Source organism: Dipodomys merriami, unplaced genomic scaffold (genome assembly GCF_024711535.1).
Source record: "Dipodomys merriami isolate MVZ:Mamm:240054 unplaced genomic scaffold, mDipMer1.0.p SCAF_13, whole genome shotgun sequence".
Taxonomy (NCBI): domain Eukaryota; kingdom Metazoa; phylum Chordata; class Mammalia; order Rodentia; family Heteromyidae; genus Dipodomys; species Dipodomys merriami.
In genome coordinates, this window is record NW_027202604.1 from 16,355,961 (window position 1) to 16,368,035 (window position 12,075).

The 12,075-nt window shown below is 37.4% G+C and overlaps 1 protein-coding gene across 3 annotated transcripts in view; it reads right to left on the minus strand.

Annotated features, from left to right (window-relative positions):
* Nucleotides 1–295: 295 nt before the first annotated feature.
* The window catches only part of Dnah12 (dynein axonemal heavy chain 12), a 167,218-nt gene continuing 155,438 nt past the window's right edge, over nt 296–12,075 (minus strand). For all 3 annotated transcript variants that reach the window (XM_070018739.1, XM_070018740.1, XM_070018738.1), the window contains 7 exons: nt 11,557–11,745; nt 9,643–9,746; nt 6,336–6,540; nt 5,006–5,143; nt 4,440–4,531; nt 2,457–2,524; nt 296–555 (listed from right to left, as the gene is read on the minus strand). In XM_070018739.1, coding sequence (XP_069874840.1) covers nt 365–555; nt 2,457–2,524; nt 4,440–4,531; nt 5,006–5,143; nt 6,336–6,540; nt 9,643–9,746; nt 11,557–11,745 — 987 coding nt within the window. In that variant the 3' untranslated portion in view covers nt 296–364. The remainder of the gene's footprint in view (nt 556–2,456; nt 2,525–4,439; nt 4,532–5,005; nt 5,144–6,335; nt 6,541–9,642; nt 9,747–11,556; nt 11,746–12,075) is intronic.

Genomic DNA, 12,075 nt, shown 5'->3' on the forward strand with positions numbered 1-12,075 from the left:
CTAGATACTCAGGAGGTTGAGATCTAATGATCTTGGTTCAAAACTAGCCCAGGCCTTGAGATTCTTATCTCCAATTAATCACCTGAAAACTGAAAGTGGCGCTGTGGCTCCAGTGGTAGAGCGCTTGTCTGGAGCTGAAGAACCCAGGGACAACGCCCTGGCTCAGAGCTCAAGCCCCAGGACCGACAAGGAAGGAAGGAAGGAAGGGAGGAAGGGAGGAAGGGGAAGGGAGGAAGTGAGGGAGGGAGGAAAAGAAAGTGTTATAGAAGAGAACAGTACAAAGAATTTCAAAGAATGACACTAAGATAGTTGATTTTATTATAACATTTTTATGTGAAAACAAGGTTTTTTAAGTTTGCCCAATTTAGTCATCCAACTGACAAAGCAAAGCAACACCACGCTTAACCCAATGTTGAGGAGGTTGGTCTGTTTTTAGCAACATTGCAATAACAAAGTTAGTAGAGTGTCCTGTGGTAGAAAGAACTCCTTTACGTTCACTTGTCTTGTAGAGAGGACAAACATAGGCATTTGACTTCACAATGTTAGATTTTTCAGCTTAAAAAAAGAGAAATATATCCACTTACTATGATGAAAACATCCACTACTAGTACAGTATTAGAACAACTATCTTGTAATAAAATAGTGAAGATCTTGATTACCATATTTGAAGATTTTAGATTTTTTTTTTTTTTTTTTTTTTTTTTGTCATTTGTGTGGCTTGAACTCTGGGCCTGGGCACTGTCCCTCAGCTCTTCAGCTCAAGACTCTACCACTTGAGCTATAGCACCACTTCTGGCTTTTTTTTTTTCCTTATGTGGTGCTGAGGAATCAAACCCAGGGCGTCATGCATGCAAGGCAAGCGCTCTACCACTGAGCTACCTTCCCAGCCTCATATTTGAAGATTTTAAAGTGTGGGATTTTTTGTTTGTTTTTACAGCTAGTATATTGTTATTGTTGGGAAAGAAGACAAATTATTTCATAAGGTACATGAATCTAAGTCTAGAAATCAGGAATTAATTTTAAAGTTTTGATAACAGTAGGCATAATGGAAGGGAAAAAGTAAGAGGACAAGATAGGAAGAAGAATAATGTGTGGGAATTGAGGAAATTAAAGAGAATTACAACTGCTTAGAGCGCTAAGAAACTCAAGCTGAGTGCTAGTGGCTCACACTTAAAATCCTAGCTACTCAGGAGACTGAAATCTGAGAATGTCTGTTCAGAGCTAGCCCAGCCAGACAAATCCTCCAGATTATCTTCATTGAGCACCAACAAAAATCCCAAACTGAAAGCATGGTTCAAGTGGTAGAATACCAGCTATGAAAGAAAAAGAGACGGAGGGGAGGAGAAGGGAGGAGAGAACCTGGCATTTCTATTTGTTTTTAGCACGCTATTAGTAAGAAACAGACTCCAACTCTTGCCAACTCAAAATCTATGTACAAGTTCTGAAAATCAAATATGAGATATTAGGAACCTTTCTCAGCAGGTCACCCTTCTTGTAATTGAACACTTTAATAAAGAAAATATTTGGTAGGTTGGGTGGTGATTATGAGTGATTGGAAATATTTTTTATTCACTGTTACTTGAGAGTAAGAAAATTATGTATGTACTGGAGTAGTGCTCAGTGGCATCTTGCCTAGCAAGCACAAGCCCTAAGTTCAAATCCCAGTAATCTGCCCTCCCTCAAAAAAAATTACACAGAATAAGAAAATTAGGACTAAAATTAGTGCTAAATCACTTTCCTAATATATGCAAAGATTCAATCTCCAGCATCATTTAGTTAATTAATTAGAAAAAACAAGTGAATAAACCTCCCTTTTTCAGACTTGTAGAAAATGATTATGGAAGGAACAAGTGACCTTTCCAAGGGGGTAAAACTGATATCTATTCCTTGGGGCTCCTGGTAGCTCTGAGGTCTAAGGGTTTCTTATAGGGTAAAAATGCTAGTTACTAGTTGCATTTGGTGCCAGGTTTATTTGTACCTCTGGACAATGTTCAAAGGAAGCTCAGAAGCAACATAGGGAAAGGCGGCTGTATATCTCAGAATCCCCTTATAGAACTCCTTATAAAAACTCCTTATAGAAACTCCTTATAGAAGTGCCAGGGGGTCTAGTAATGTGGCTCAGTGGTAGAGTGCTTGCCTAGCATGCATGAAGCCCTGGGTTTGATTCCTCAGTACCACATAAACAGAAAAGGCCAAAAGTGGTGCTGTGGCGGGAACAGTGCCCAAGCCCTGCGTTCAAGCCTCATTAGCTAAGAAGCAGAGTGATATTTCCAAAATAATGCAAATGGCACACACACAAATGAGAAACAATGTATTTCCAGGTATTACTATCTTTAAAAAAAACTTAACTTGGGCAAATCCTAGAATGCTAAGGCAAAATCTTATCTGGGAGAATAGTTAATGCCTATTATTCTTCTCCCTAAACCTTGAGGAAATTTTGTTAAAAATATACTTACATGGTTTTATCCATATGATGGGCATCAGGTCAAACAGAAGTTTGGGATGCTGTTCAGCAAGCAATCCACTGTGAAAAGAAATTGACAGGTGTTATTAGTTATTTCTGAAATTTGCTTCTTAGAACATATTGCTACTTAGATATTAGCTTCTAATAAGAGATGATCAGAGAGGAAGAAAAAGAAGTATTGGAAACAGAAGAAGAAAAGGGATCAGGAAGAGTAAGCAAAAGGATGAAGAGTAGTAGAGAGGGAAGGGGAAGAGGCAATGAAAGACTAAGAGAAATGAGGAAATTATGGACAGGCAAAGTAGGAAATGGTAGACAAATGTCGATGTCTGCCAGGTTTTACATACAATCCATGAAGCATACATTATGCCACTACACTGAATCTTTACAATGATTCTGTCCCCATTCCTGCTCATGCTTTCCAGGTAAAGATTGGAAACTCAGAGACAATGAACACTTCTTCCAGTTATACAGCTTGAAAGGGCCAGTGTCAGGATTCAAGCACAGACCTGCCTATCTAGAAATGGTGATTTCTTTTTCCTGTGCTACATTCTTTTTGTTGGAAAGGTAGGAAAGAAAGAAGGGAGAAAAAAATGAATATATACAGCAAGGGAAAATGGCAACAAAATGATATAAAAAGAAAGAGAAATGCTAAAGTGAACTATATGCAGTTGAATCTCCTTCATAACACTGTCTCAGAATTCTCTCTGCAGAACCAACCACCTTACTATTGCCCTCTTGGCCAATTTCTCCTATCTCAGCATTTAAAATCTTGGGAACAAAGTCTCTGGAAACAAAAGATTGAGCCTATAAACAGAATGTGTGTGTGTGTGTGTGTGTGTGTGTGTGTGTGTGTGTGTGTGTGTGTGTGTGTGTGTGTGTGTGTGTGTGGTGTATTGGAGATAAGAGTGTGTGTGTGTGTGTGTGTGTGTGTGTGTGTGTGTGTGTGTGTGTGTGTGTGTGTGTGTGTGTGGTGTATTGGAGATAAGAGTCTCATAGACTTTCCAGACTGTAATCCTCATATCTCAGAACTTTTGAGCAGCTAGAGTCCTGAGCCTGAGCCACTGGTGGCCACCTTATAAACAGATTTTTTTTCTCTCGGTCATGGGGCCTGAACTCTGGGCTTGGGCGCTGTCCCTCAGCTCTCTTCAGCCCAAGGCTAGTGCTCTATTACTTGAGCCACAGCACCACTTCCAGTTTTCTGAGTGGTTTATAGGAGATAGGAGTCTCAAGGACTTTCCTGCCCAGGCTGGCTTTGGACTACAATCCTCAGATCTCCTCAGCCTCCTGAGTAGCTAGGATTACAGGCATGAGCCACTGGTGCCAGCTTTCCAATTAATCATGAAAAAGCTGGAAGTGGAGCTGTGACTCAAGTGGTAAAATGCCTGCCTTGAGCAAAGAAAGCTGAGGGACAACATCTAGGGCTTGAGTTTATGTCTCAGTATTGTCACAAAACAAATAGAAAACAATTTTTAAAGCTGCAAATTGTTAGAAAACAAGTAGGAAAATAATTTCAAACTGGTTCTACTATGAAAGACCAGTGAAATATAAACCAAAAATTATATAGGGCCTAAAATTAATCCACTTATCAATTGTCCCAGACTGAATAATGGTTTACATAAAAAAAATTGATACTTTGGGGGCTGGGAAGGTGGCTCAGTGGTACAGCGCTTGCCTTGCATGCCTCAGGCCCTGGGTTCGATTCCTCAGCACCACATAAGCAAAAAGAAAAAAGCCAGAAGTGGCGCTGTGGCTCAAGTGGTAGAGTGCTAGCCTTGAGCTGAAGAGCTGAGGGACAGCGCCCAGGCCCAGAGTTCAGGCCCCACGACTGGACCAAAAAAAAAAAAAAAAATTGATACTTTGCTTGACTCATTCCCTAGAATAGACTGTTTGGTTTAAAAACAAAATGCAGCTGACTTCCTAGTTGATCTATGATTCAGCTATAAGTAAAGGGAGTTGTAAAGTTCCAAGTGCTGACCTCTCTCTGTCCCAGCGTGCTCCATCAAGATATAATCCATGGATGTAAACACCATCTTCTGGTGCTACGTCACAATCATCTGAAGGAATAATCTGAAGGAAGAGACCCACACTATTAACATTGTCCACACTACTAATGCCATCCTCCATACACATGGTACTCATATAGAAAAAGAAAACACGAGCTAAATATTCAGAACACATTACGGGAAACTCTACTATGAAATAGCTTATTAGACTGTGAACAGTTTTCAGCTTTGGCATATGAAAGTATGTAACACTGTATAATTCTTTTTGAAGCATTTTATCAGGTTTTATTGTACCTCAAATTTTTTTATAAAATAGAAAAATAAATTTGGGTTATTCAAATCAACTATTGAGACAAAAGGAAGTTCTATCCTAGAGGCAACAAGATAAACATTGTATATTTTCTTCATGGGGCACCAAGACTGAAAAGAAGCGTAATTGTTTATAATGGGTTGTAATATATAAATTCTGCATATCTTTCTTGCTTAAATACATGGCTTCAATGTAAGATCTATTGTTGAGTTTAAGGAGTTACTGTACCTCAAATTCATATCCTAGTAAATCAATAGGGATAGTATATTTTCTGGCATAATTCTGCATAGCTCCAGTTAAAAAGGCTTGGGTAAAAAAGAAACCTGAGAGCCAAAACACACAGGGTTTTCCTGAATCGTGCCAGTTCTGTAGAGGAAAAACAAAAAGAAATTATGTCCACCTTTGTGTGCATACAAACATCACATTACACAAAATTTCTGGTTCTGATTTCTGTGTGTCATCCCTTCTTTTTATCACATTCTTTTCCCTGCCATCAAACCACCTTCCCACCTCTTTCACCTTTAGTTACTCTCCTTGGAAATTCAAAATAATGTATTAGTATGAATGAGTCACAGTTTGAAAGGCTCAAATCTTGTGTAAAAAGGTGTAAATTATTTGAGGATTTATTATTGTACTCCACTCAAAGGCTACCGTCTGGGCTGGGGAGGTGGCTCAGTGGTGGAGTGCTTGCCTTGCATGCATGAGGCCCTGGGTTTGATTCCTCAGCACCACATAAACAAAAAGAAAAAAGCCAGAAGTGGTGCTGTGACTCAAGTGGTAGAGCACTAACCTTGAGCTGAAGAACTGAGGGATAGCGCCCAGACCCAGAGTTCAGGCCCCACGACTGACAAAAAACAAAAAAACAAAAAACAAAGGCTACCGTCTTTAGACATATGATATACCGTCTAAATACAGCCTTGTATGTTAACTCCTTTGATCCCCTTGTCTCTATGCCTAGAGCAACCTCCAAAAATTCAGTCTTCTTTCTGCATGCAGTCTTCTTGTATTTTTCCTCTCTCCAATCAGTACACTCAGAAAATGCTGCCAAAATACACCTAATCACACATGGTTTAGTTCAGATTGATCATCTCGCATATTTCCTTAATGACTCAACTAAAGACTGAGATTGCTAGTCTCCCATTCAAGATAGGACTTTTCAGTTACATATTTAGCCCCAAAGAAGTCCTCTTCAATCCCCTCCTCTCCCCTCTTGCTCTCCTCCCTCACACTTCCTCTGGCTCTCCTGTCTCCTCTTATACAGTACCAGAGTTTTCCCAGGTCTTGAGCTCATCTCAGAGATCCACAAACCACAAACTTAAAACTTTCAAAATAAAATGTTAAGACTTTTTGGCCTTTTTGCTAAGATCAAGTACAAAAATATAAATGTCACTTATTGCTTGGGTTTGATTAAAGTAAAAGTTATATTTTCAATTCAATATTTGAAATGTATTTGAATTTTTTGTTAGATTATGATGAAATTGATAACCATATCCCATTCACCAGAGACATTAATGTGAACACAGGCAATTATTAACATTATATGTATAAAGTCTTTTACCTGCAAAAAGTTCAATCTGCCTAGAAAATCTATGATGTAACTTCCCAGGGGCTTAAGACTTGGGTATGATCGTTTGGCCCACATTTCTGGAACCTTTCCAATAAGTAAGCTGCCAGCAATTGCCTCCAATGCAGAATCCATTACAACTACACCTTTGATAGCTTTTTCAAGGGCTCGTAGAGTATTACGTATAGTTCTAATTAAACTAAAATGAAAGAAATTATCTTATCAATATATACATAGTAACAATACAACAATTTTTCCAGGAGAAACACAAGAATCACACTCACAACCATATGAGAGTACAAAACAAAGTATACTCACCTCCTACTGGTGGTGATATGTGGGGTGATTTTAAGTTATATTTGAATAAACTTTATCTTATTCTTTAAAAAAATTATTGTTATTATGAGGGTGATGTACAGAAGGGTTACATTTAAAAAGCCAGGTAAAGAGCACATTTCTTTTAGACAATATCACCCTTTCCTTCTCTTGAAAAAACATTTAAAAACTTTAAATATTACACACATTTTAAAATATAGAATAATAGTTTTAGCATACAAAATATTTTGACTTGCTGGTTATCATTGCTTTTAACCTGGTTAATTTTGAAATTTATTATATACTGATAAAATATACTTGTATATATTTATGGGTTACAAAGAAATATCAAGGTTTTTAATATAATGCTGAAAGATTATATTAATTGAAATATCTATCACTAAAGATATTTAATATTTTTTGCAGTGAGAACATTAGAAATTTACTTTCAGTACTGTACTGAAATGTACAGTACTCAGTTATTAGCTATATTAGCATATACTAGGTATGCTAATATAGCTAATAATCAAACTTGTTCATTCTAATGGAGGCTTTGTACCCTCTAACTATTATCTCTTCATTCCCCTATCACCTAATCTATGCTAATTACCATGTTAGGACACGTGTTTCAGTAAGAAGAATTAGTATTTGCTTTTGTGTCTGGTTTATTTCATTTGGCATAATATTATCTCATTCCATCTTTGTTGTCACAAATGATAGGATTTCTTCTTTTAAGGGCTGAATAAAATTCCACTGTGTATATGTATATACCCCTTTTTCTTTATCTATTTATTACTGGACTGACACTTAAGTTGACTCTGTAACTTGGCAATTGTGAATAGTGTTGCCATATAGAGAGCAGACAGCATAGCTAGCACACAGACAGCAGAGACATATTTGACATAATGATGTCAAATCTTTGGGAAAATATGCAGAAGTGGGATAGCATTATCACGGGTAATGCTATTTTTAGTTTTTTGAGGAAATGTCATACTGTTTCCCATAATGATTATATTAATTTACATTTCCACCAGCCATGTATGCAGGTTCCCTTTAATCTACATTGTTGCCAGAACTTATCTTTTGACTATTTAGTAATCACCATTTTAGTCAGAGTGAAGTGATACTTCACTTGATTTGATATTATTACCTTATCTGATGTATGATTTGCAAATATTTTCTCCTATTCTGTAATCTATTTCTTCACTCTGTAATGTATTTCTTCACTCTGTGGTTCTCTTTGCTATAAATAATCTTTTTATTTTTAGATAATCCTGTTTGTCTATTTTTGCTTTTAGGGATTAAATCTTAAATATCATTGTCCAAACTAAAGTCAAATTCTTTTAGTAACTTATAGGTTCAGATTTTATGTTTAAGTCTGTGATTTATTTTGAGTTGATGTGTGTATATGCACGTATGTAATGAGTTAAGAGTCCAATTCTATTCTTTTGTATTCAATTTTCCAAATACCATTTACCAAAGAGACTGTCTCATTTCCATTGTATATTATTAACACTTATCTCAAAGATCAATTGGCCATAGATGTGTGGGGTTGCTTTCTGGGCTTTCTATTCTGTTCTATTGTTTGATATATCTGTTTTAATTACTGTTACTTTAGACTATAGCTAAAAATCAAGTAGTGTGGTGCCTCCTGTTTAATTTTTTTCTCATGAGCCTTTTACGATTCCATATAAATTTTAGATTTTTATCCTTTATCTATAAAAAATGATATTGGAAGTTTGATATGAGTTACATTGACTCAGACTAGATAGGTTAAGCAGAGATTCATTTAGGGAAAAATATTAGGTAAGTAATATTATAGATCTTGTGAAAATGTGGAAAAAGTTAAACAGATATTACACAATGAATGAAAGGGGAAATACTGTACTAATATGTACATTTTTTGTTTTACATTTACACATTTGCAAATACTTTGCTTTCCATTTAGGCCCAAACTATCAAAAACATCATAAATAAACCTGTGTGAGAACAGAAGCCTGAGAGGATGAGAGACAATATGCTATTAAATATAAATAATTGTCTTTGTATACAAAATACTAAATTAAGAATTGGGGATGTAGCTTAATAGTGGAGCTCTTGCCTCACATACAAGTAAGCCCTTTGTATGATCCCCAGCACCACAAACAAAACAAAAGACTCAACAACCACACCAACCCTCCAAATACTGACAATAACAACAGCAAACTGAATTAATTGGTGTAACATGGTATTTAATATACTTTACTTTTAAATGTCAACAAGTCAAGAAACCAAAATAAACTTGGAAGCACTACAGAAAATTCATGAGCACAACAAATCTATGTTCCTTAACCTAGGACTGAACTGCAGAAAAGTCAATAAAAATTTAAAGCAAATGTTTTATTATCATGTGGTAAAACCCATTGGATTCACTATAAAGAGGGAGATATATGTGTGTTAGGCAGCAGAAAAATGACAAAAGGCATAACTACACCTAGATCTAGATAATGCTCAGTTTGTCTTCTTGAAGAGAATAGTAACAAATGAGTGTGAAGTAATCATTAATAAGTTATCATTAATGTTTTAATGAGAATAGCTCTCTTTTCCAGCATCATTTTTGCATTGTAAAAGATACTCTCTTCTGGGGTAAAACAGCATGGAAATTTTTAAAGGGGGGAATCTAAATGAGACGTTTTGCTCATCTTTAAAAAATATTTAATTCTTTGCTAGTGTCTCATTTTATCAACTTTAGCAAATTGTCTTTTTTTGGGGGGGGGGTCCGGTCGTGGGGCCTGAACTCTGGGCCTGGGCATTGTCCCTCAGCTCTTCAGCTCAAGGCTAGCACTCTACCACTTGAGCCACAGTGCTACTTCCAGCTTTTTTCTTTTTGCTTATGTGTGCTAAGGAATCGAACCCAGGGCCTCATGCATGCAAGGCAAGCGCTCTACCACTAAGCCACCTTCCCAGCCCAGCAAATTGTCTTTTAAATCACTGTGGAGGTACTTACTTGTTAAATCGTTCCATTTCTTGTACTAATACAGTATTCATGCTCTCTTCATACCTCACAGGATACTTGTGTAGTGCTGTTTCAATGTCAAAGTCATCTGGGAGCTAAAATAATGGATTTTGAAGACCACAGATTACTCCCAGAATGGATAATTAGTTTCATTCAACTATAATATCAATAATAGCTAACACTTGGGTCTGTCTATGTGGCAGGCACCATGCTTTGCATGAGTTTTATCATATAATATTAAGTAGTCATTTTTATTTCCATCTTATAAAGATCTTTAAGTTGAAAGAGGTTAAATAACTGGCCCAATGGCACACATACAAGTCTGTTTAAATCCACAGGTCTCTGATTCCAATGCCCATGTGCTTAATGGCCTAGCACTTTAAAGAAGCTATGTATTTCTGAATAGCTGTGTGAATTCTTTCTGTAAATTGGGTCTTACTATCCACTGATAAAAACTTACCATCTCAAAACTGTTTGTTTCTAATTAACTATCAATCTGATCTAAGTAGCTTAGCTTACCTATCAAATAATTAGCCTTATAAATGTAGAAGGGTTCAGGCCCAAGAGAGAGGGTCACTGAGTTATTTCTATGAGAAATCTCAGAAATGCTAGAGAAATGAGGATGGGGACTTTGGGACTGCTAAACAAGTCCTGAGAAACCTTAATTCATTCTCCTAAATGAGTGTCCCAACCAGTGATCTACCCTGGCTCTCAGCAGGTGATGGTCCCAGGGTGGCACAAAGGAATGCTCTGGTTGGTGTAACTCCAGGGTCTTTTGGCTCAGCACCACCTCTTCCTCCAGATATGACCAAGTACCCTTCCAAGTACCCTTTCCAGGACCTTGTAGGAGCCATCATTGTATGAGGGCAAGACCCTTTCCCTACATAGATCAACCAGAGTGGAGCCAAGTGTCAGGAGAAGTAGAGGGCAGAAGTGGCAGCACAGGAGTGGTTTGCAAAAGCACAGTGATTCTCTTTTCTGCTCTCCAGCAGCCATAGCCAAAGTTAGGATGAACAGGCCCACCTCAAAGAAAGGTAAAAATCAAGTAGGGGTGCTGCGTGTGCGCTCAAAGGCAAGTGGACTAGGAAGCAGATTCTGCCCTGTAAATGTGCTTGAAACTGAAATGTGGGCTTCTTCTACCTTCGAAAGGAGTTGTAAAGATCTTAGGACCATAATCATCTAATAATTTTGAAGAAAGGTGACAATAGAGAAAATTTCTCTCTACTTGATAGGGTTAAGTACATTGGGCTGAATTATGAAAACAGAAAGCTAACTTGGCACCAATCTTATTTCTTGTATTTCCTCACCTCCTAGACTATAGATTAAAAGCCATTTTCTCCTTGAACCAACATCTTCATAACATTCTGTCCATCTTGTAAAAGTAAGTCTTTTGCCTTTTATTTAGAAGTGAAAACAAATTATATGTACACTAGCTCATCTACAACTGAAGTTACTAAAGAACTGAATTGTGTAACAGGCGTCTTGGGAACGACTTTAAATTAGTACTCTCTTTAATGTCCCCAAAGCCTTATATAATTGGGGCTGAGAAGATGGCTCAGTGGTAGAGTGCTTGCCTTGCATGCATGAGGCCCTGGGTTCAATTCCTCACCACCACATAAGCAGAAAAAGCCAGAAGTGGCACTGTGGCTCAAGTGGTAGAGCATTTAGCCTTAAGCTGAAGATCTGAGGAATGAACCCAGGCCCAGAGGTCAGGCCCCATGACCCACCAAAAACAAAACAAAACTTTATATAATTGATATTCATATACCATTAATATACCACTTACCAGATTTGGAAACTAATGCTTAGAGAAGTAAAGTATCTTGCTCAGACATAATTCTGGAAAGTGGGATTTTCATAATGTCCTATGAATACATTTTTGTATCTATTAACGATAAACATTACCTTTTTCTGTATATCTTTAGTAATTTCTATTAGAATTTGGTCAGTACTTCCTGAGGATCCTGTCTGTTTGGAGCCTCCCTGGGTGAGGAGTAAGGACTCAAAAAGGGTTTTTGTTTGTTGAAGATCTTTGGAAATGTCAACATTTTCGTGTAATCCAAATATCTCTGGTTCTTGAGTAAATGGAAGTTTCTACCAGAAAACGTAAGTATGCATCACACGTTTGCTGGATACAGAAAGGAACCAAGATATGCCACACCAAAACATGCCACTTTACCATAGAATTATTTTGAGTGAATGCAATTTAAAACCAACAAAGTCAGAAAGCCCTCTGCCCTTCCCTCAGCTACCTAACAGCAGAATGTAATCTGCCCCCATCCTTCATCCTGTAGCAAAATGGAGAGAACTACTCTTCCTAGCACCGGGGAGAGTCTGCACAGGCACCTCAAACTCAAATAGCCCTTGTCTTCTGTTTTCCCCCTATATTTCCTAATTACTTTATCACAGTTTATTTTTCCCTGG